Source organism: Vicugna pacos, chromosome 11 (genome assembly GCF_048564905.1).
Source record: "Vicugna pacos chromosome 11, VicPac4, whole genome shotgun sequence".
NCBI classification, from domain to species: domain Eukaryota; kingdom Metazoa; phylum Chordata; class Mammalia; order Artiodactyla; family Camelidae; genus Vicugna; species Vicugna pacos.
This window is the reverse complement of record NC_132997.1, coordinates 82,829,779-82,856,054: the sequence shown is the minus strand read 5'-3', so window position 1 is coordinate 82,856,054 and position 26,276 is coordinate 82,829,779. Positions and strand designations below refer to the sequence as shown.

Genomic DNA, 26,276 nt, shown 5'->3' with positions numbered 1-26,276 from the left:
GTTTTGATAAGTTATTTTAGGGTAAGGTTCTGATAAGTATGCTGAGTTTCTGGCAGATGTTATGGGTGACTACCTTAGGACAATATGTGGTCAAAATTTCCAATTCCATCAAAGCTGAGATGTGCATAATTCACACTTCCTTAATGGTCTCCCAGCTCCATTTTAGAGATATCTTTTAGCAATTTTGATTTTCCTGTCACAGTGGGCAGGGATCTCTCACTTTCTATAGATGCATTAAGTAATTTAGAGAGAAAACAGGAATTAATAGCAAAGAAAACAGTAACAAAACTTACCTTGGTCATGGCCAGCATTTAAGAAATCCTGATGGAAGATGTTCATTCAGATCATGATATTCTTTTATAAAAATGTCTAGGATTTTCATTTTCCTCCAGTTTAATCACCAATGCAGTCATCTGGGCAATTGTGATTTGATTTGTGATAGGATCCCACTATTGAACGGTGTGATATCAGGAAGACCTACCCAAAACCTGTGGGTTTTTTTCTGGCAGAAGGAAGAGTGGTGGTCTTCTCCATAGATAAGACTCATACAGTCCATACAGACTGCTTTCCAATTTCCTCATGCTGCACTTTATTCTGTTAGATCTTCTTTAGAATAATGCTTGTTTCATCATCTGAACTGAAGCACAAAAACATTTGTGTACCTTCAGCTACCCCTTGATGCTGCCTAGGGTGTGTGAGTCCAATCTTTTCCGGTGTCTAGTCATTCAGCAAACTCTGTTCTTTACACTTTACCCATTTATCTTCCATTATGGTCAGAATCCTCACTACTGAGAGAAAATAGGGATTAAAGTCAAATAAAAGACTGGGTGGGGAAAAGGAGTACTGAGATCAGTGTGCCTCCTTAACTATTTAACCAGTTTCACCAAAAGCCTTCAGGCATTACTGTAGGGAATAATTGTGCATTGACAATAGACTATTGCTGGATCAGATGACTTATTGTAACAGGTCTTCCCCCCCACATGCCTTACTCATTTAGAAAATAACCTTATGATGGAAATGGATTGGTTGAATGATCTCCAACTGAACCAAGTCTTCAAAAGTCATTTTATAGCTTCTTTGAATCTGGTGATTTAAAAGAATAACCTCCAGATAAATTTTGCAGTCCATCTCCATTAAAAAGCTAGTGGTTATTAATATTAAAGTGACAGTTACTCCCAATTACTCTTTATTGCAGAGAATCATTAGATTAACCTTTCATGGGTATTTAATATATTGTGCGTGTTTCTGTAATTATAAATACACTCCTGCCTTTTTCTTCATTTTGAAGAAATCTTTCCAGACAGCACTTACTCATTTTTATAATCAAATATTCAAATAATATGTATGAGAAATATTAAAACAAGGATTTACTGTATAACACAGGGAAGTGTATTCAATATCTTGTAATAACCCATAATGGGAACGAATCTGAAAAAGAATATATATATAATATATATAATATGATATATATATATAAATGAATCACTGCACTGTATACCTGAAACATTGTAAATCAACTGAACTTCAATCAATTAAAAAAGAAACATTAAAACAACTCTGATAGAGTGGAAATATGTTTTCTTATGTGTATATCATGACAACTTTAATAAAAACCAATGAAAAGATGAACGAAGTAGTGAGACAGGAAGGAAAGGGGCAGGACACAGCCCTTAAGGGAATGACACAGCAGTCAGCACCAAGGTGGTGGAAAAGTCAATTCCCTATAGACCCTGAGGCCCAAGATGATGGGAGATTCGACCTCCAGTGGCCCTCGAGCTTCATTATACACATTGAAATGTCCTAGCATGGAGAGTGACACACCCACAGGCACCATGGTAGTTCCAAGGTCGACCATGAAAGGTCAAAAAGAGGGCAGTGGCCCAATTCCTAGGAATCCCAGCCCCTTCCTCAAAATAGCTGGAATAATGCTCTCACTTGTTGGCATATAAATCTAGGAATACTGTGCCTTACTTGCTCTCTCTTTTGCCTTCTGAGATGGCTTGCACTCTGTCTATGGAGTCTACGCCTCTCTGAATAAATCTACTTTTACTCAACTGTGGCTCTCTCTTGAGTTGTTTCCTGTGTGAAGCCATGGACCCTCACTTGGCTGGGTGCACTCCAGGGACTACACCGAGACCTGGGACACGGCCATCCTCTCACTCTCCCCAATTTTCTCCTGTATCAGTAGGAAGAATGAAATTCATCCTTAATGAAGTGTTTCTTGTACATTTTATCTGGAGAACAAATATGAGCAGAGTTCAAATAGCAAAGACACTTGGTAGTACTTTAACTGAAACTTTAGTGACTACTGTCTGCTCCTGATAAGAAGTATTTTTTCTTCCTCTTCCTCCTCCTCCCTCTTCCCTCCTTCCTCTTTTTTCTTCCTTCTTCTCTTCCCTCTCTCCCTCCTTCTCTTCCCCTTCCTTCATTTATTTTTGTCTTGACAGTAACTCATGTACTTGATCTCCTGTATGTATCGAATATCTTTGTCTAGAAAGTCAGAATGAAGCTCTACAATTGTATATATTATATATATCTAATAGAACAGGGTATTGGAACTCATTTTGGAGAGTGCCAGATTATTTTGCCATGGGTCATCATGTCAAATCCCAAAGTCTAAGAGATTTGTAAGCAGGGTAATAAAATCGCTAGATCCTTGAGTCAATCCTTGAGACTCAGCTTGAACTCTGTCTCAGTTGAATGTGACATCTCAGAGTGGGCAGCAACCAAAACAGTCCTAGTATTAAGTAAAATGATAGAGTTTTCCTCTGTCTGAGGGAGGCATTGTAGGCTAGCATGTTACCGCATAGTGAGGATGGACAAATTGGCACCAGGCACCATCTATTGGATAAGAGAGAGATTGGTAAGGAGAACGTAGCAAATTCTGAGAAAGGCTTCTATTGAAAATGTAGTTGGAATATCTCCACCCTCTATCTCACTTAGATAATCCTTTACACTGGAATGTTTCAGCTAATGAGACTTTTCAATGAAAAAATGCTAAATTAGAAATGCACTACCTTCTATTAAAAAAGCATCACAGCCGAGGTTCCTGGCTTGGTAATTAAACCCTAAGACAGAATGTTCATTATGGAAACAGTCCCTTCATTACCCTTGCCTACGAGTCTGTGAATGTCGGTTGATACCCAGGCTTTGGCTACAAGTTCATTATTGTGATCTTCTTCTAAAACTAACACCTAGCCAAGAAATTACTAAGCATGGCGAAAACATTAGCCCTCTCACTATTCATGAATCTCTAGAGCTATGAGTGAGATGAACCCTGAGACGAATTATCCTGAGTTTCAGCTTTTTAAGGGCTGATTTTAATAATCACTTACTGAACAGATAAAATAAGAGAAACAATGGAAGAGCTGTTACTGAAATAAGTCACATGTGTCTGCAGGTTGTTGCCCTATCTGCTTGAAGAATTTTACACTTTGAATGGAGTAACATAATGGTATAAAAAAGCTACAAGGATAGCATAAAGACATAATTAATTGACCCACTTATGTATTCAATTTAGAGTGCCTTACTTTATTGACAGTTGCTTTGTAATTATCCTTCTATTGTTTCATGTGCGTATGTCTAGTTCCACAAACATGTTGCAAGCTCTTTGAAGGAAATCTCCGTGCTGTCTTCGGTGTTTAAAAATCCCCTGGAGTATCCCAAACTTAATACAAGTACAAAAAAGCTTCTCCTAACCGAAGGTCAAACGCAAAGTCAAAGTTAATGTAAAATAGTGCACTGTAAAGTATATAGGAATATCAGATGATGCTCGTGGAGAGTGTAATTGATAGGAAGGAATAAAAAGTAGGTAGAAGGGAGGCACTATGGCGATTCATTGGTATGTCTTGCTAATAATGCACTTTGTGGTTTTCTGTGTAAGTTCAGCATAGTTTATGCTGCTGATTTTTAAGTCTGAGTAAGTAATGCATTTCAAAGACAGGCATCCACACTTTCCCCACATAGTTTTACTAAATTTCAGTTATGCCAAGACCGATGTATTGCTATTAAGTGTAATGAGTGACGCAGCATGAATAAACCGTCAGCTGTTGCTTGGTACCAAAGGGGGATGGCTGCATTACATTTAAGTTCTTGTACTGACCATCATTTAAAACATGGAGGATAGTATTTCAGTATTTTTCACCCTGTATGAGATATATCTAATAGTAAAAAGCAAAGCTGTTTAGGGACATTGGTTTTTTTTTTTTTAAATTGGTAATTCTTCATTTCTCATGGTTATAAATGGCTTATGACACTTGACATACATAAGGGAAATGATTACGCATCATGCCTGGATGTCTTAGACCTGGTAAGCTGGCAATGTATTTGTTTGCCAAACAATAAAATGAGAAAAATAACTGAGATTTTTGTATCTCAGATCCTCTGAGACTTTTATTATCTCAAGTCTCATCCTAATGATGAAGCTAAATTTCCCTGGTGATTCAAAAACTGTTGAGGAGCGAGAATATTCTGCATTCTTGTTCTTTCTAATTGTTTGAATTGTCCCTGAAGCAAGCCAGGAGTACAGGGAAAGGGGAGAACATGACATGCTCATTAGTCCCTAAAAAGGTATATGGTTCCAGAGCTAGGACACAGAGGGAAGATAGGCCCCTCTTGCAACTGTTTTCCCATTTTGTCCCCTGGATTTCACAGCTGTATGTCCCTGAAACTCAGTAACTGAGTTCTAGAACCTCACCACAAACTAGAGAGAATGTTAAAGTCAGAGGGTAGGAAATTGGTTATAAATAAGGAGAAAGAAATAAAAATAAAGAAATAAAAATTTTCCAGTCTCTGTCCACCACTACCTCCCAAATAATAATAGCTTTAGAGGCTGAAGTTTATCTTGCTGTTCTCATAGCCAGCTAGGGGCCAAGAGTGGTGGTAGGTGTCAGAATTGTGTGTCAAATAATCTGGTTTAATTGATAAGAATTCTTGAGTTCAACAAACACAGACTCATCTATGATGCTTACTAGTGGTGTGAACTGGGGTAAGTTACTTTATTCCATGCCTCAGTTTCCTCATCTATAAAATAGGAGCAAGCACTAAAATGAGTATGTGATATTTTTTAAAGATACTAATAAAGCGGTTGACAGAGTACTGAAATATTTGAGGATTATTAACCATTTAATAATTATTCTTAATGGATGTCAACTGTGTTAGGTCCCCTGCTAAATGCTGGAGTAACAGCAATAAGTAATTCTGTCTTTTGCTCTTGAGAACTTGACTTGAAAAAAAAACCATAAATAGAAAAAGAGTAGAGAGGGAAAGAAAGAATTCCATGTGACATATGTGGTAGAAGCGTGGAGGAGATAAAGTAAATAGAACTTATCTGGATGTGAGAAGACTTATGAATGGCTTCCCAAATAGAAAATGATATTTGAGCTGCATCTTCAAGTATAGAAGAAATCTGCCACCTGTGAGAGGTGTGTGGAGAGGCAAGAGGAATAACCCATATCAGCATAGCTTAACTGGTAAGCAGCAAGGAGGTTACAGCGTCTGGGCATCTATCCTCAGGGATCCAGGAATCTGTTTAAACCAGAGTGAAAGTGTTGGGGACCAGAAGGACACAGGTACACTGTGACCTTGTGTGGTGCCATCGCAAATGCATGCAATCCAGAATCAGTGATGCATCTCCAGGGAATATGCCCTTCAACCTAAGCACCTCAGTCCCACCGTGTAGACCCTTACGTTGGCTAAGAACTCTCTAAATCTTCAAGGGCCTCAGTGTTGAGATCATTTTTGGGCATCTCAGGAATCACATGTATTGTAAATTGAATTATTTGATGCTATTCTCCCCACACAAAATTATTCCAGCTATTCAAGATCATTTGTTTTTCCATACAAATGTTAGAAATGGCTTTTTCATATCTACCAACATCCTTCAGGAATTTTGATCATGATTGCATTGGCTCTATGGGTCAGATGTAGTAGAACTTGATAATACTGAATTTTACACTCCATGATCGCAGAATATAGATTTATTTATCTCGGTCTTATCTTTTTGATCATTGTTTTGTGCTTTCAGCATACAAACCTTACTTAGACACACACCTATGTGTTTAATGTTTTTAGTAATATTATAAATCATATTTTAACTTATTTCCAATTGTAACTATTAGTAGGTAGAAATACAATGCATTTGTTGATCTTGCTCCCTTTAACCTTACTAAACTGACTTATTAGATCTAACAATATTTTTATAGGATCTTTTGGGATTTTCTAGACCATCATGTAATCTACAAGAGTTATATTTCTTAGTTAGCAATCAATTGACTTTTAATTAATTGTTTTGCATTATTGAGATGATAGGTCCTCCTGGATGATGGAGAATAAGAGAAAGTGAACATCCTTTCTTTGTTCTTGATCTTCTGGGATATTTTCTTCCACAATTAAGTAAGATGTTAGTTATGCATGATTTGTAGATGCCCTTTTATCTAGTGGAGGAAGTGTCCTGCTGTTCTCAGGTTGCTGAATAATTTTGCCATGACTACGGGTGTTAAATTTCTGCAAATGTTTTACATCATTGTTTTAGATGATCTTGTGGGTTTTCTTTTTTATAGTGTTGGTATGGTGAATTACATTATTTTTTAGATATTAAACCAACCTTGCACTTTCAGCACACTGCAGTCATAATACGTTACCTTTTTTTTTTTTAATATATTGCTAGGCTTAATTTGCTACCATTTTATTGAGAACTTTTCATTTATGTTTATGAGGGACACTGGTGTGTGGTTTTCTTTTCTTGTAATAACATTGCCTTGTTTGATACTGGGGAGGCTGGCCCTCACAATGAATTAGGAATTTTTCTCACTTCTATTTTTTTTTGGAAGAATTTGTATAGGATTATTATGTGCAAGATAGGCCATAGGCCTGGACTTATCTTTGTTGGAAAGTATTGAGCTAAAAATTCAAATTCAATTTATTTAATATCTCTATCTCTTTATCTGTCTATTAGATATAAGTATGATGTTCAGATTTTCAATACTTCTTCAGGAAACCTTAATATTTTAAGAATATTTCCTTATTATCCTATTAGCACAGGTAAGGCCTGTAATGTACCTCTGTTTCACTCCTGATATTGGTAAATTTTATACTTAGTTTATTCCAATCAATATATGTGGGTTATATCTATATCTTGCTATTTATCCCATGTGTTGTTTCTTTTTCCCTCTTTTACTATTTTCTGTTTTATTAGTGTTTTTTAAAATTATTTAATTCCATTTCCACAGTTTGTTTTCTTAGCCATATTATACACACACACACACACACACACACACACACACACTAGTAGTGACTCCACGATATATACATTTACTTATGGTAAAAAATATTATATGTCTTCGTTTATAATGTAAGACACAGCAACAGAACATTTATATTTTTGCTTTCTATATTTTGTGACATTATTATGCATTATATTACACATACTATACATTTTATAACACACTTTAACATTCAACTACCTTTTAAAGGGCTTGATAGTAAAATGAGAAAAATACATTTATGCATTTAGTATTTCCAATGTTCTTCATTTGTTTAATCCATATTTTGTCTGTCACTATCTTCTGTGTCAGGAACTTTACTAACATTTCTTATAGTGCAGACATGGTGGCAATAAATTCTCTCATTTTTTTTTCTTTAAAACATTATACTTTATCTTTGAAAGAAGACTTATGTTGAAAGTTTGATAGTTTGACAGTTTTTGTTTCTCCATCAGCACTATATTTAAACTCTCTCTTTTGGCTTGCACCATTTTTGAAAAGCATTCCACTATCATTCCTCTGTCCTCTGTACACAATACTTCACTCTGTCTGAAGATGTTCTCTTTTGTATTGATTTTTAAAATTAATTTGATTCTGAAAGTATTTGGCATTGTTTCTTTGTATTTATGTGGCCTGGGCTTCATTTTGTTCTTTGGTTGAGAGTTTATCTCAGTGATAAACTTTCTGTGAGAACCAAATAGTAACTATTTTAGGTTTTGTGTCCACATACCATCTCTGTCACATTTTATTTTTCTTTCTTCAACCTTTTAAACATGTAAAATTGATTTATAGCTCAGGAGTCATACAAAGCAGGCCACGTGCTAAATTTGGTCTGCAGTTAGTAGTTTGACATCCCCTAACTTATAATATAGTTCATCACAAGATTATTGTTGTTTCTACAAATATTTTTACTGTCTTCCCCTAATTTTCTGGTGTTCGTTTCCTGTATATTCTATCACATGCTTTGTTCATTTCATTTTTTTCCCTGTGCTTAAGTTTTATACTTTCCATTGCTCTATCTTGAAGCTTTCACTTTTTTGAAGTGTCTCCTATGTAGTGACTGTCTTGTATTATTCCAATCAAATACACTTTTAGTACGCTTTTTACCAGTTTCCTATCGATCTCTTTTACATTTTTCCTTTTTCACTTTATCATGTTTTCATGGTTCCCTCTGCTCTCTTGAGTAGATGGATCATATATAATTGCTGTTTTTATTATGGTTGTCACTTAATTGTATCATCTTCATCATTTCTGTATCCATTTCTACTGAATGATTATTTTCATAATTATAAATTATATTTTCCTGATTCTTTGTATAACTAGTATTTTTTGATTGGATGACGGGCATTTTAAAATTTTATAGTGAGTAGTAGGTTTTGTTGTATCCATGAAATACAGTTGACTTTTGTTGTCAAAAGCTAAGCTACTTGGAATCAGGCCTTCTAAGATTTGCTTTTAATTTTTAAAGGTTTGTTAAGATTGCTCTTAATTTAGGGCTAATTTTCTTACATAATTAATTTAGTATTTCTCTGAAATAACATGATCATTTTGGGAAATGGGTTAAGTTTGAGATATCTATTGAAAGATCAAGATAAAGAGATAAATTAGTTTTAAATATGATGTTGAGCTTTTAGAGATTAGGACTGAAGATGTGTACGATTTGGAGTTATTAACACATTTAATTGTCACAGAATCCAAGGCTAAAATTGGAAGTGAGAGTCTCAGTCTACTAAGAGAATTTTCTTGCCTTTAATTTTCTCCATTCCCTAATATCCACTGGATCTATTTTTGTGAGCCACCTTGATCTCTAGCTCCATTATACTCCTTATCTCTTTTGACTTCATTTGCCCAAATCTGGATTCCATGGTATGCTATTTCAATTATGTGTTTATTTCCTACCTAGAATCATATACTCTTCCAATGTTTCCCATTTTTACCTTACCAATATCTTTATTTCCACACTTTGAAACATGTCTCTCATTTCTTTTACCATTTTTCAATTAACAGCACTACTCTCTACCAACAGAATGATCTTGGACTCTTCTCCTATCTCACCTTAGTCCAATCAATGACGTTCTCATTAAGCTGCCTAATAGCACTCATATCAAAAACTTTTCTTTATCCCTGCTGCTGCTGACTTAGCCTCAGCATATTGCAGTAACCTAACTCGTCTCCCACGTCTTCAGTATTATCCCTCCAATTCATTCTCTACCCAAACAGCATACATACTTGCTTAAAATTCTCCAATGAACCCCTTTTTTCTTCAGGATAGTATCTTTAATATGTCAAACCAAGTTTTTCATCGTCTGATTCTTGCATATCCATCAGTCCAGTCTGTCATCACTTAACTCTTCTTTCATACCTTCTAAACTCTTTGGTTGGAACTGTATCTTGTGCATTCTTGTCCCCACCTCTGTCATATATACTAAAAATGCATTGTGCATTCTTAATATGATTATTGGATGTGTTCATAAGTAGCAGAAAAACTGAAGAAGCATAATAACAAAGCATTTTTATAATGCTAGGTGAATCCACAAACTTTTTTTTGCATCTACTTAAAAATTTGTTCTTACATCATAGTGGGTCTCTTAATGCTGCCAAATATATTTTATTTCATCTTAAATATTTGATATATTTTAATGACAGATTTTATAAACATTTCCTTTTCTTTACCCTCCAGTTTTACTTCTGGCCCCTTGTTCTCATAAATTAAGTCTTCGTATGCTTGTTTGGGTCAATGTTATATAATATGGAATTGCCTCATTTTGTTGTCTTTAGAAGCCTATGTTTCTTCCCCTACCAGCTTTGTATTTTGAATGAATGGTCCTTGTTTATCCTTTTATAGCCTCCTGGATACCTTCCTTTTATGTTTGCCTCTTTATTTATTTATTTATTTTAATAGTTTCCCATGCTAAATGAACAACAAAGATATTATCAATGTCAAACCATTTTTCTCTTTCTAAGAGAACGTTTCTTGAATTGAATACCTGCTTAAGCTACACTGGCATTTCTTCCCCTTTCCTGTGCTGTAGAAATAATAATTTAAAAAGCAGTCTATACTAGCTGACTCTTATCTTTCCTCCACTATGAAATCCTCAAGTCTTTGCAGTCTAGCTCAGTAACTTGGTTTTTTGATTTTTTTTTAATATTTAGGATTTAAAAAAAATATCCTCAATACCTTGCAAACCCCCATTCCAAAGGCCTTTACTGACTTGCATTTTGCTAGGCCTCTGCGCCAAGCTGTTCCAGCCCCTGTCCTGTTCTCCTGCTTATTTTCTCTTTGCTCCTTTTGGCGGTGTCTTTTCCAACTCCAACCCCTTACATGTTCCTCAAAATTGCATTGCCCTTCCAGGTAGCGGTACCTATTCCACAGCTCCATCTATACCTCTACTACTGACTTTACTATCTACATCCACAGTCTCTCTCCTGAGTTGCAGACACACAATTTCAAGTGCATATTAGATACCTGACACTAGTAACTAATCAATACTTCAAAAGACAAATTTGGGTTCATCTTTAACTCATTTGCTGTCTGTTCCTACCATTAATTTGAACTTTAAGAGATCTTTGCCTCCACAGTTTTCTCTCATATAAAGCTCCACTTTCAGTTGCACTGACCTTGCCCTAGCTCAGAGTCCAGTACTGATCATCTACACTAGCCTCTGTACTGTTAGGCATCTCCCATCCCAGGAAACTGTTTCTGTGCCACGGTAATTTTTTGTTTGTTTTTTAACCCCTTCATACCTCTCATTTGAACAAAATCCTTTGATACCTAGTTATTACTTTCCTAGTGATGAAATGCATGTTTGAGCCTGGAATTAAACAGTGACACTCAGTATTCAGGCACTAATCCCCTGACATGCCTCTTCCTCACTGCTGGACCTCACTGCAGTTGAACTGGGCTAATCACAATTCTCAGAATAAGCTTCTACGGTCTTATGTCAGTGACATCCTCTGAGCCAACTTAGAACTCACGCACAACCCCACCTGTTGTCTTTTTTCCTTTCTCCATGGCTAAATTAAAAGATGTCCCCCTGTGAAATGTTCTGTGATCCCCCACTACCAGCTATAATAGCGTGGTCTCTCTCCCTCTTGCCGTCACTGTCTTTACCACCTGGGCTCTGTTTCCTTCTAGATTTAGATGATGCTTTTAAAAAAGTACAACCTCTTCTGAACGAAATACCAACTTAAATTCCAGATGGGTAAAAGTTAGATGTAAACCAAACAAAAAAGTACATCCTTAAATATCTTGCAGAATTATTGGTAAAAAATCTAAATGTTTCTAAGAAAAAACACATGAATTAATATGAGTTCAGTAACTCTCTGTTTAAATGCACAAATAAAAAGGTTAAATAAAACCAGAGAGAATAATTCAACCAAATAATAGTATTAGTAACATCCAAATAACTTATACAAATAAAACAATAAGTCACCTGTAGATTAAAGGGTAGAGGGAAATATCTACTTGCAGATAACATAGAAAACATGAGTGGAAGTAAAAAGTCAATACCTTAGTGTTTTAGATAAATAAAGCTAGCATAATAATGTATTGTTTTGTTTCATGTTTATCTAGCAGATGAGTAATGAAGAAAATAATTAATGATGGTAATGGTGCTGGCAATAAAATGGGCAGTTTAGTTGTACTTCTGACATGATTTTACACTGGCTCAAACATCCTAAAAAGCAATTTTCAATTCACTATCATAAACCTTTAAAAAGTAGATAACCTTAAACCAACTTTTTGCTCATGGAGGAAACTGTCCTCACATAGGAGAAAAATCTGTCACACACATACACAAAGTTTGGCTTTTATTTCAAATAGTCAGAGATAATCTAAACATTCACATTTTGGCTAATAGTTAAATTTACCATACTAAAGAATAGAAATAGCATGCAACATTCATAATAATGACAGAAGAAATAGTTGGCATAGTGTTAAGATAAATACATATAAAATTTTCTACGTCACCACTATGATTATAAATCACACACATGCACAACCGCCGAATTATGAAGTAGACAGAATACCATCTTTTCTCTAAAACAAGATCATGAGTGATACTATTTTTTTATTTTATTTTCTTTCCAAAGCCTTTCTTGTTATCATGATTATTATTTTGTAGTAAAAAGGTGTGAAACAATTATGTGTTTATTAAGCTGTTGCTGGCAGCATGTTATCATTGGAAAGTGACCTCATGGATTAGGAGGAAGAGCTGAGGCAATGGAAGTAAAATGTGCTCAGGGTATCTGATGCCGGAGAGCAGGGAGAGGAGAGTGTATAATCTAATCAGATGTTTCTGTCCCACCTTGTGAACACAAACTGCTGACACCTGACTCAACCCACAGGCGCTCAGTAGCAAGTTAGCTTGATGTGCATTTGTCAGTCTCAGCTGAAGTCTCATTAGACAGGATGCTTCTGCTACTTCTTGACATTCTTATCAAGGTCAGGCTGGGACAGGTGGCCCATCAGTAATAAACTATTAGAGGACCCCCGGGGAGTTTGCATTTTTAAATGTTTTCTCCCTTTGGGAGAAACTTGGCAGCACTGAGGTTTATTAAGGCACTCTAAAAAAATTATCTTTATTATTCACCCTGCCAAATGTGCAGTATTTGCTTATTTTAAAATAATCCTTCAATTACGTTTTTATGTATAACTAATTTCCAAAATTGCAGATTTTGTGCCTTTGTGAAGATTATTAAATTAATTATTAAAACAAACAAGTCATTGGTTTTTGTGTTATATTAAGCTAGTTGGGTTCAATTCCCACTGACATTTGATGACCTGGAAGTCTTGGGCAATTAATATAAACTCTCAAATCTTTAGTATGAGCAACTTCAAAATAGATGAAAATACATATTTTTATCAGACAAGATGTTTTTGGTTGCAAGTTACAGAAAAGCCAATTCAAAATAAACAATGAAGGGAATTTATTAGATTATAAATTGGAATATAGGCATTAAACAGTTTTCTCAGGGTTACGGCTCCCTTTTGTGTGTGTGTGTGTGTGTGTGTGTGTGTGTGTGTTTCTTTTTTCCCCTCACTCTGGCATATCCTACATGTTTGTGTTGTCCTCAGGCCGACTTCCCTACCTATTACAAGATGACTACTACAACACTAGCGCTGCAAACTTCAACTAAAGAAAGGGTGGGATTTACTCTTCTTTTTCTAGTTTCCCAAGGTGGAAACTTAGATGATTACTTTTAGGTCTTTTGTTCTGATGTATTTATTAAAAGCTTTCAGTTTCCTACTAAGCACTACTTTAACTGTATCCCACAAATTATTGTGTGTTTTTATTTTCATTTAGTTCAAAATATTCTTTAATTTCTCTTGATTTCCTTTTTGACCCATCGGTTACTTATAAATATATTATTTAATCTCCACATATTTTATGTTTTTTCCACCAATCTTTCAATTATTGATTTCTAGTTTAATTCCAATGTTTTCTGAGAGCAGACGTTGTATGATTTCTATTATTTTTAATTTGTTAAACTGTTATGGCCCAGAATGTTTCATGTGAACTTGGGAATAATGTGCATTCTGTTTTTGTTGGATGAACTAGTTTATAGACATCAATTATAAGCAATTGATTAATGGTGTTGATGAGTTCAACTATGTTTTTACTGATTTTCTGCCTGTTAAATCTATCCATTTCTGCTAAAGAAGTATTGTGGTCTCCAACTATAATAGCAGGTTCAAATATTTCTTTTTTCACTTCTATTAGATTATGCCTTTCATAGTTTGATACTGTGTTATAAGATGCATAAATTTAAGGATTATGACCCCTTTATCATTATGTAATGCTCCTCTTTATCCCTGATAACTTTCCTTGAATTGCGTCTGCTCTGTCTGAATTAAAGTAGCATCTTCTGCTTTCTTTTGATTAGTGGTGGCAGGTATATTGTCTTCCATTCATTTACTTTTAATCTACACGCATCTTTATATTTAAAGTATAAAGGTTTCTGGTAGACAACATATTGTTTTGACATTCCTGCCATGTGTGATTCTGATGCTTGCTCTGTTTCTTCGAAGTGTGTGTGTTTCCTTCTAGAATGCTCTGTAATTTTTTCTTGATAACCAGCCATGATGTACTGGGTAAAAGGAACTGCTGTAAATAAACTTTTAGTTGTGTGGTGGGAAGGTGTGTGGGGAGAAGACGCATTCCATACTCCTGCAATTTTTAGTCTTTTAGTAAGTCTCAGAACTATGATCTTCACAAGTGTTCCTCAGTCATCCCCACCCCTCAGGTGGGACAGGATGGCTGGAGTGAGCTGAAGTTAAGTATTTTCATTCTCATTGTAAAAGGGCTAGATGGGCCTGGAGTTAGGTATTTCCCTTCCCCCAGGTCAGTTAGGATCTGACAGTACCCCACTGGATTGAGCTCTGGTTAATTAGTTTCCCCTGAGGGCAGGCCTTGTTAGAAGAACTGAGTGCTCTGGCATATTTCAGAATGGTTCCATTTCCCCTTCCCCTGCTGGAACTCTGATGTTTACTGTGAGAACCCCCTTGATCTCCCGGAGGTAAAGGTGAGGGAGGTGAGCTCCTCTGACTGGGTCTCCCTGGAGTCGTTAACTCTCAGAGTTGTCCAGGCAAAGCCTCTAGCAATTTATCAGTTAAAGGTCAGAGTTTTACACTGTCACCGGTTCCTGAGGTTCTTTCTGCCATTGGGTCTCTGCTGATGTAAATTGTGATCCTCTGTATTTGCCTGTCTCTTAAGTCTTGAGGGCAGGAATTTTGTGTTCCCCCTTCTCTTACACGCGTAACAAAAGTAGTTTATTTTTCAATCTGTTGGAGCTTCCTATTGTTAGGAAGGAGTGGTAACTTTCAAGCTCCTTGAATGTGGAACCACAGTGCTATCATTTTTTGTTATAGCAGTTGGGATGAAAAGTTTGTCCAGACATTTGTTTGATATATACAAAGTTGATGTTGTTTTTTCCCCCATAGGGGTCTCCTGAGTCTAATGGTTCATGGACACTCTCCTATTTCCCACTAATCTATAACCTAAACAACCCATTCAGAGTGCCCAAGGGCTGGTCACCAAATCCCCTCATTGTCTGTTCTCAGTTCTTGAACTCTGACTTGTCTATATTTCCCTTAAAGCAGACACCTGCCTCAAACATAAAACTTGAGGCCATTTTATGCCTCATTTCTTTCTTGAAATTCAAGATAACTCTGGTTTCATCTGAAATGATGTTACTCTGAAACCAATAGTTTTAAATTGTTGACTCCTTTATTGATTTTATCATTTATCTGATAACATTTTGTTTTCTGTGCTTTCTACTTCTCTTGACTCCATTACAGCATCCAATCATAGTATGCAGTCACATATAAATTATAAGAGCAAGAAAGTATCTCCACAGATAAGGTGGTTAATCTATACTATTAATAGGGATTTCCCTTTGAGACTGTGCCCAATTGTGAAAGATGAATTTTCCATTAGAAGTCTGAAATTCAAAATGAAAGAAACCATCTGCATATAATGATCTCTCTGATTACGCTATATAATTCCTAGTATAGAAAAAGACATTTTTATTATTATTCTGTGCTCTTGGATTGCTTATATTCCCTGTACTATCTCTTAAATGAAAGCAAGATTTTCTGTAATGAAAATTGGCCCCAGAATGAGATTAAAGTTGATGAAAATCCTCCAAACAGGGCATCAGTGATAAACCCTGAAGTTTAACTTTCCACTTTCACAGGATTTTCATGGACATATATTTATTTTTCCCTAAGACAAATGTATTCATTTTAATAAAAACCAATCCAGATAAGAGTGTTAGTAGAATATATGGATTTTGCATAAAGCCCTTCTATATTTGAGGGGAAAAAAGACTAAATTGAATAGTATTACCATCTGGTTATACAAGAAGCATGAGTGAGAGGAATACTGTGAGGCTAACATTCCTGGTTATTGACTTACGAAATTAATCTGTATGAAAGAAGTAGACCAAACCAAACTCCTACTTCAGTTTTGCTTGTAACTTTGGGCTGGTACCAGTAAATACTCCCAGAAATTACCATTTCTATACAGAAGAGTTCACCTACCACAAGACTGGATATAGCCCTGGAACATATAGAAGACACTCAGTATCAAATTACTATTCTTTAAGGGATTGACTCCTCCAGTCTATCTGATTTATTTCTGGCTTGCCCAAATAGGGTGTGAAGCCTGTGTTGGCCCAACAGAATATTCTATACCCCAGTCACTGAGCTTATTTCAGACATGGTCATGTGACCCAAGTCAGTTCTGGAACTTACGCTAAAATAATTGGGGAAGAGGTGCTTGTATTAACCAGTATGGCTAGTCTATGACTGGGTAACAAATAAACCCTGAAATCTCAGTGGCTTTGCACACTGAAGGTTTATTTCTCAATAATGCAAACTCTAATATGGATTGGATGACCTTCCTACATCTTGTAGCTCTACTGCCTGGAACACGTGCATTGGCAAGGATACCACAACATTGGATGAAAAGCTGAATGGCCCAGCAAGAAGCTCTTAAGACTATGCTTAGACATAACCACTTTTGACTACATTTCAGTAGCCAGCATTTAGTTGTAACCCTAAACTTACTGCTAGGGAAGCCCTTAAATTTAACTGTCTCTTGCACCCATGAAATGGCACAGTGAGGTAAAAACATGGCACTGTCCCTGACTCAGTGCTCTTATACTAGGATTGCCAGTCTCATAATATACAAGCCCTGAGTAGCTGGTGATCTATTTTATGTACCATACAAGAGCCTACCTATGAAGTCAATGACAGTAAGCCAAACTGAGACATGAATAAACTGTTGCACTCATCTTAAATGTTTGCGTCTTTAGATCTGCATACCTGTAAGCTAATAAATTGGTACTGCTCCTATCATTTTACTGTCAATTTAAGTCAGGTTGAGTTGGAATTCTGCTTCATGGAAGCAAGAGTCATCATTAAATCAGAAGCTTTTACCACCCACACATATGCTTGCTAAAACAAGTTCATTAATTAATTAATTGATCAGTCCATTTATCAGTGAAACAACTGGGAACTCTTTATTGGGTATTAGCTAAGTTTGTAGCATACCTGATGACTTTTACTCATCTGTCAAACTCCAGTCACCTTCTCAATGGAGTCTTACCATAAATCTCTATAAACAGTCTATCATAAGTTCAGTTCTGATATATAGCATGGAGTGATAGAGAAAGCAGAGGCTCTGGAGTTCTGCTACAACAGTCGTCCATGGATAGAGATGAGAGATGTGTTATCCAGGTGAGTGATAAAATCTCTGGAAGCAGCAGACAGACAAGTGGGAAGAAAAAGGAAGGGAAATCATAGAAGGTAAGCAAGCAAGAAGGAAATCCTTGTGCCGCCTTTGTATGTGTGTGGGAGGTGGCTAGAGTCATATTTAGGGTTGTTATGGGTCCACAGACCATCTGTGTCAGGCTTTCACTCACTGGAGAGACTTTCCTATGAGTAGGGGTTAGGTGTATTGTAGAAGTAAGGCTTGGTAGACCCTGCATGTGTAGCCAGAGAAGAACATGTAAAACAAATCTGCAAGTAAAAAACAAACACATACGAATGATCTCTAGAAAGATACGACAAAAACTCATTAACTTTACCAATAGATTCTGCCTGGGCTTTTGAGATCATATGGTCTACGGTTTCCAAATATGCAGTGTCATCAGAATTACCCATGGATCTTGTTAAAAAGAGATACTAAGGGCCCTTCTGTGTCATATGAATCAGAAACTTTTGAGTTGGAGCCTGGATTATTGGCATTTCCACAATATCCTTTGCAAGATTCTGGGGCTGAGCTACAGTTGAGAATCAGTGGCCTAATCCAATCCCTTTATTTACATGTAGCACAAATTCCCCTAAGCTAGACCTGCTTGTGTATTTGAATGAGATCACAGACCCAAATATAGCAAACGTGACTGACTCCTAATCCCATTTCTGAAACAAGACCTCATTTTGTTGAGAATATCTTCAAAAAAGTTTTTGGCGTCCCTAATGTGTCTTACCTGTGCTCACGAACTGGTCAAAGCAGATGCTGCAGAACATAGTGTAGGAGGCTTCTTGAAGGTGCCATGAATGGAAAGAAGCAGACGAGTTTGGAAGTTGTGAAATTTGTCTCCAAGAGAGCCCGTGGGCAGTACTGTCAGGAGACTCAGGCAGAATTAGTGAGCTCAGGTAACTCAGCTCGCAGTCCCCTAGCCAGCCTCTTCAGATGTTCAGTCAGTCCTCAGCCTTCTAGAATTCACACTCCCTCTGTTGTTAGCTTTAGGCTAACCTTCTCTATGATACTGATTTAGAGAGGGGGATTATATACGCTTTTCTTTCTCCTTAGTTAGAGAGCGATCTCACATGTAAGACTTGATATAAAAGAAAGGAGAATTCTTTCAGCTATACAAAATATTTACTAAAAGATAAAGGCAAAAATGTCAACTCTCTTATAAATGTATTTTGGATTATTTGACTCATAAATTGAAATTAGATAAATCTTTTATTGGAAAGGCTATGTGCAATTTTAAGCACCAATAATTTTCTTCCTTGAACTCTAGGCAGTCATCACTACAAACTATAATTTGCTGTCTCCTGTACTGTATGTGAAAAGCATTGGTTGGGTTTATTTGATTAGAGAAATTAACTGAAGAGGAGCTATCTATTGGTCCCAATATGTGTTGTCTTATTGATAATAGGCTGACATTGTTTAATTGCAGATGTAACAATACCTATTTTTGTATCCACCTCAATTTCCTGTCATATGAGGATATTCTAATATCTAATAATTATTGCTCCAACCCTTCTGCAAGGCTTTTAGGGTTATGTCTGAAAAGCATATTTGTGATTATACGAAGCATAGGCCATGAAAAGCCAGATTTCAGTGTAAACATTTTCTCTCGGATGCTTCCTTGTCACAAGAAAGCTCTTACCTTAAGGACTGGCACATGGTGAGGCATGACTGCTTTTTAAGCAATTGATGTCAATATTATTTATCACTAATACCATAATAGCATAATCCTCTCTCTTCCCCTCTCTGGCATAATCTTTGGTAGTTGTAAAGGTATCAGGCCAATCAGAAATATAAGGCTAGCAGAAACTGTTTTAAAGTAAAATCAGAAAATCTGAAAAGTATTTTTCAGAGCAACTAGACAGAAGATCAGGGAAACAGAACACCTAAACAACTCTGTAAACTAACTTGACCTAATAAACATCTACATGACATACTACCCAACAGTAGCAGAAAAGACATTCTTATTAAGCACACATGGAATATTGTCCAGAACGGACCACATTTTAGGCCATAAAAGAAGCCTCAATAAATTTTAAAACAATGAAATGAAATTAGAAATCAATAATAGAAGGAAATTTGGGGATTCACAAATGTGTAAAAAATTAAACATTATACTTACAATGAATTGTTTAAAAAAATCACAAGAGAAATTGAAAAATACTTTGAGATAAATGGAAAAAAATGTCAAAACTTAGGATATTCAGTGAGAGCAGTACTCAGAGAGAAATGTAAAGTTGTAAATGCCTATATTTTGAAACATCTGACTTCTTTCACTAAGCATAATACCCCCAGGTCCATCCATGTTGTTTCAAATGGAAAATGATTCTTTTTTATGGTTAATATTACATTGCATGTGTGTGTGTATCTCATGATTTCTTTATCCATTCATATTTTTTAGGCCCTAAGGTTGCTCTTAAATCTTGGCTATTATAAATAATGCCACTATGAATTTGAAGTTCATGTGTCTTTTTGAATGAGTGTTTTTGTTTTCTTCAGATAAATACCCCAGCGTGAGATCACTGGATTTTATGGTAGTTCTATTTTTAATTTTTTAAGGAACCTCCATATTGTTTTCCATAATGGCTACACCAGTTTACATTCCCACCAACAGTGCAAAAGAATTTTTATTTCTCCAAATGCTTGCCAATACTTGTTATTTCTTCACTTTTTGACAATAGCCATTCTAACAGATGTGAGGTGGTATCTCACTATGATTTTGATTTCCATTTCCCTGATGTAACATATAGCAGCACAGGGAATATAGTCAATATTTTATAATAAGTTTGTAAGGAGTATAATCTATAAACATCAAATCGTTATGTTGTATAGTTGAAACTAATATTTTAAATAAATTATACTTCAATGTAAAATAAATAAAAACAATAACCTAAACTTCAATCTTATCACATTAGTAAAGGAGGGGAAAAAATAAACTAAAACAGAAGTAGGAAATAATAACTGTGAAACATAGGATAAAGAATAAAAAATAGAGAAAAAAAGTCGGTTATTTGGAAAGATTGACCAAATTGACAAACCATTAACTATACTGTCCAAGAGATGTAAAAAAAAAAAAAAAAAGGACTTCAGTTATTAAAATCAAGAGTGGAAAAGGGCCTATAATATTTACCTTACAGAAATAAAAATGATTATAAGGGAATATTATACTTTTATGCCATGAAATTAGATGACTTAGATTCCTTAAATTTCTAAAAAGAGATCACCTACCAAAAGTGACTCAAGAAGTAAAACATTTGAAGAATTCTAACAAATAAAGAGATTGAATTAGTAATCAAAAGCTGCCCACAAAGTAAAGCTTGGTACCAGATGGCTTTACTGGTGAATTTTATCAAACATTTAAAGATTTGACAGCAGTCCTTCCCAAACCACTTTCAAAAACAGAAGAGGAAGGAAGACTTCATAATTCATTCTATGAGTCTGGCATTACTTTAATAGTAAATCACAAAATGATATGGCAAGAAAATTGGAGATGTATATTCCTCATGACTGTATAAGCAAAATTTCTCCACAAAATACCAGCAAATTAAATCCAGCCACATATAAAAAATATTATATATCATGACCAAGTAACATTTATTTCAGGAATGTAAGGTTGGTTCAACATTCAAAATTACTAAATACAGCAGTTTATTAGGAAAAAAGGACACAAACTGATCATTACAGTAGATATATATTGAGTGTTTGAGTATAAAAATCACTTACCAGTGAATCATTTAAAAAAAGATATTTGGGAAAAAAGCTGGGGGTGGGGGAACCAACATTTCATGATGGGGGGAAAAAAAACACTCTAGGAATAGAAGAGAACGCCTCAAACTGCTAAACTGCATCTATGAAAAATCCAGAACTCACATCATACTTAATGGTGACAGCCTAATAACTTACCTCTTACCATGAAAAGCAGGGAAAGTATATCTACTCTTATCAGCTCTATTCAACATTGTACAGTTACTTCTAAACATGAAAACTAGGCAAGTAAAATAAGTAGCATACTGATTGAAAGGAAGAACTATCCATTTGCAGAAGATACGGTCTTGCATATAGACTATTCTAAGTAATCCCTCACAAAATTTATTGAAGGTAGTAAGTTTAGCAAGATTGTATGTGAAATGATCAATATATGAAAGTTAATTTTATTTCTACACTCTAGCAATGAGCAATCTAAAATGAAATTTGTAAAGCAATTCCATTAAAAATAACTTTTAAAAGTAATAAAACTTAGGAGTAAATTTAATCAAAGGAAGTACAATTTTTAATTTCTGGAGATTAGAAAACATAACTGAAAGAAATACTTAAATGACATGGTACCTCATGTTAATGGATTTGACTATAATATCATTAAGATAACAACATTCCCCAGATTGATATACAGATTCAGCAAAATCTTTATCAAAATTCCAGTTTCCTTTTTTTTTTGTAAAAATTGACAAGGTGACCCTAAAATTCATATGAAAATTGAAGTGACTCATAAAGTCAAGACAATATTGAAAAGGAAGAATAAAGATAGTGGACTCACACTCTTAGATTACAAAATGTGCTACAAAGCTAAGGAGATTATGGATGGATAGACTGGCCAGGAATAAACCCATACATTTAAAATCAATTGATATTTTAGAGGTTGCTAAGACAATTCAATGAAAAAAGAGTAGCCTTTTCAATACATAGTGCTGAGACAAGTGGATAGCCAGATAAAAAAACAGAATCTGACCCTTACCTCACTCCAAATACTAAACTTAAAGACCCAATGTATGCACTAAAATTATAAAACTTAGAGGAAAATATAGTTAGAAATCTTTGTGACCTTGGATTAAGCAAGAGATTCTTAGATATGACACCCAAAGTACAAACAACCAAAGAAAAAATAGAAAATCTTTTCTCCAAAGTTCATATTCAAGAAAGTGAAAGACAAGCCACAGAATGAGAGACATGCGCATCTATTAGAGGAGTAGCATCCAGATTGTATAAAAAAACCTAAATACAGCAAAAAAAAAAAAAAAGACAATCTAGTTTAAAAATTGGACAACAGATTGGGAATAAACATTTCTTCAAAATGGATGTAAATATAGCCAGTAAACATATGGGAAAATTAGTGATTAGAGACATGCAAAACAAAACTGACAAAAATAACTTCAGATCTACTAGGATGGCTATAATAAAAACGATGAAAAGAGTTCACAAAGGTGTGGAGAAATTGGAACTCTCATACATTGCTGATGGGAATATAAAATAATGTGTCTCTCTCTCTATATATATATGCCTGCATATATGTATATACCCCTAAAGTGATCCCAAACACAAGGAACTTCTGGGACTTTATTTTCGGCCTTCCCCCCTTATGAGCTCTGTTTTGGTACACTTCCAACTCAGTATATGGAATTGGATGTTACAAACAAACAAACAAACAAAAGGCACCTCAACTGCAACAAATTAAGAACTACAGTCTCCATCTATGTTCCCAAAACTAGTTTACTTCCAATGTTACAAATCCAAGGTTCCTAATCTTTATTATGTTGAGCAAATTTAGAAACTATCCTTTATAACCTTGGTACCTCTTTCTCCCTGTATATAGTCTATCATCAATTCCTGGTGATTCTATCTAAATATCTCTTGATTGTGTTGCTCAGGTAAATAACTGAAAACTTTTGAGATGTAAAAAGTTCCTATGATTTGAAACCCCAGAAGAAGATTTTTTTTTTTTTTAAACCGTGGTCAGGGCTGTGGTGGTGGTGCCCTCAAAGCTGACTGTGGCCTTTTCAAGTTGATCGAGTAAGAAAGTGCTTTGTGTTACAGTTTAATAAGCTCTGTTAGCTCTAATGATATATCTTCTTTCTTCAGCAATCAAAGATAATTTCTATGGTTGTAGAGTCAAGTAAATCTTAGGTTTCTTTATTGCTTTTACTTTCTTCTCTGTTGTTCAAGACTCACTGACAATTTAACACAAACCCAATTTTTTCCCTACCTTCCTCATGGAAATGAATTACATTTTCTGCCACTCGACTCTCAGTCGGCCACAGAAGGACCAAATGCAAAGCAAGCCTGATACCATGCTGGTTTAGGGCCATTTCACGTTACACTGACAAATCATGCAGGCACAAGTCATTTGTCAAAAATACATTTACTTGAATCGAATTTGCTTTGCATGCAGGGGGTGCTGGATTCATATCTAGCTTTCACTGAATAATTGATCAAACTCAGATTTATTTGAAATATAACACAAAATCCTTAATAAAATTAAAAAAATTTTCTGTACCTAGGAATCATATACTGGGTGAAATGTACAGCTCATCATAATACCTCAATACCATTATGCTGATTTCAGTAGTTGAGAGGTTGGTGGTGTGTTGCAAAGCATACACAATAAATTCAGTTGAATATAATTTTATACATTACTGTTGATTTCTCTACTACTTCTCGCTTTTCCACGCAGCCCATGCCCATTTTCTGCTGTGGGATGAGGAGAAAATACTGATCTCATGTGCTTAAAGACAAAGGTTTTGGTTTTTCCTTTGGTCTTAACTGAACCTCAGTACCTTATATCCAGTCCATCAATGAAACACTCCAGTGTACAAAAGGAAAAGATAGTACTTGCTATATACAAAACTCTTAAGGACTCTGGATTTGGAGAGAAAAAACTTGCCCTGATTTGAAATAATGGGTAGAGGGGTGACTGTGCCCTTTGAGCTGATAAACATGTAATGTTTCCCTGTCCCCAGCCAAAGGTGTCCCAAGTAGAGGGGTCACTAAAATGTAGGGGTTAAGTAGGTAGGCTCTACAATGTGGCAAATGAGCTTTGAATTATGGTTCTGTCACTATCTTAGTGTTACCTTAGATAGTTCTTTGCTTTTCAGTTTTCTCATGCAGTACAGACCATTAAAGATGTCTATGGCTTAGTGTTAGTGGGAGGATTAAATCACAGAATCATGTGTCTGACTCATAGGAGGCACTCAGGAGGGGCTGAGGCTAGCTCCACCAATATCATCCACTTAGTCACTCAGCCCCTTTCAATTAAAATTAATGAAGCTTTCTAGCTTCTGCCTGAGCCTAACAAATTCCTGAGATTTTCTGAGCAGCTGGAATTTAATTAGCACTTTTAGTGTGCCAGTTCACAGGGTCTGCGTGGTGGTGTCTTTTATGTGGTCTGGATATGTGTGTTTATAATTGATGGCTTTCTCAACCTCACCTTTTTGTTCCCTTGTTTCTGCCCATAAGACTGCATTTCCCTGTTGGCATCTTTGCACTGGACTTGATTTCCCAGACTGAGTTTCTGAATCCTGGCCTACTTGGCAGGGCTCTTGACATTTTATCTATCCTGTTCTTGCCATCAACTTTTCCCGCAAAGATGGATTTTCCTTCTATATTATCAGCCATAATCTGGCTTCTTACAATAAATGGACCAATTACTCAGAGCCATAGTAATTCCCCGCATCTGCATTAGAAAAAGACCTTCCTCTTGACATTTCTGAAAGAGACATCCATGAATACTGGAACGTGTCTGAAATTCTTCCATTTATCATACCTTTGGACTGAATGTTAGCTGTCATCAAGGGTCAGCCTTCAGCCTTGTCATTTTCTGTAGCCCCAGGGAGGTCTTCTTTCCATTAGCTCTGGGCCAGAATTTGTAACATCCTAGATTGCTTTCCAGTTAACCTACATGTGGTAAAAACATAATTAAAGGTTGCTGAATTTTCCTTTGATTATCAAGAAGGCTTTTATTAAAAAAAATCTTTAGGCTGTGTCAGAGCAAGTTGGATGATGGCCTCTATAAAACTCAGTGTTTGGAGATACTCTTTTCCTTTTTTCTCTGTGCCAGTTTATTGCTAAGTAGTATGCTACTGTTTCAATTGCAAAATCTCACTATCAATGAGAATTCTAAATGTCATAGAATATTTTTCCTACATAGATTCATCGTACTGTACTTTTGTAGTATAGTTCTGCTGTTGATGAATTCTTACAGCATTTGTATTTCTGAGAAGCTCTTTGTTTCACCTTCATTTTTAACAGCTTTCTTGAGATATAAATGACATTCAATAAAATGCATATATTTAAGGTGCCCAACTGGGTAAATTTCGGTAAACACACACACCCAGAAGCTATCCGGGTGAACAAAATAGTGAACATACTCATCACCTCTGAATGTGTCACTGTTCCTGTGATACTGTGATCTATTAGAAATACATCTGTTTTTCCTCCCCTTTTCTTGCCACTTAGCTCCTAAATCATAAAATTGGAATTTCCTTGGTGATGAGCCATAAAGGTATCTTCTGTTATGTTAATAAGGAAACTTTTGGAAAGATTGAAGGCTGGGAAATGGTTGCCAATAGAATCTATTAGAGAGTTGGAATTTTCAGTACCAGCCATTTGACCTCTAGAGGTGGGAAAAGAGTCTGGAGGTTTAATAAATTGCCAATGATTGACTCAATCATGCCTATGTAATGAAGCCTCTATAAAAACCCAAAAGGACAGGTTCACAGAGCTTCTGGGTTGATGAACACATGGAGATGTGGGGAGAGTAGCACTCTGAGAAAGAGTAGAGAGGCTTCACACTCTTCACCTATATCTTGCCCTATGCATCACTTCCATCTGGCTACTCCTGAGTTGTAATGGAGTAAGTAAACATGTTTCTTGGGCTCTGCTAATTGCTGTAGGAAATTAATCAAACCCAAAAAGGGGGTTGTGGGAACCTGTGATTTATAGCCAGTGGATCAGAAGCACAAGTGACAACTTGGGCATT

At 35.7% G+C, this 26,276-nt stretch overlaps 1 protein-coding gene across 6 annotated transcripts in view; it reads right to left on the bottom strand.

Annotated features, from left to right (window-relative positions):
- Nucleotides 1-565: 565 nt before the first annotated feature.
- LOC140699842 (uncharacterized) overlaps nt 566-26,276 on the bottom strand; it is a 287,621-nt gene continuing 261,910 nt past the window's right edge. For 2 of the 6 annotated variants that reach the window (XR_012078094.1, XR_012078091.1), the window contains 3 exons: nt 25,062-25,192; nt 18,258-18,391; nt 566-785 (listed from right to left, as the gene is read on the bottom strand). Coding sequence is in view for 3 of the 6 variants with exons in the window: in XM_072972359.1 (XP_072828460.1) it covers nt 718-788; nt 18,258-18,391 (205 nt within the window). In the remaining 3 variants the exon portion in view is untranslated. Of the gene's footprint in view, nt 789-18,257; nt 18,392-25,061; nt 25,193-26,276 lie in introns of all 6 variants that reach the window. The other 4 variants (XR_012078095.1, XM_072972355.1, XM_072972359.1 and 1 more) reach the window with 2 other exon arrangements.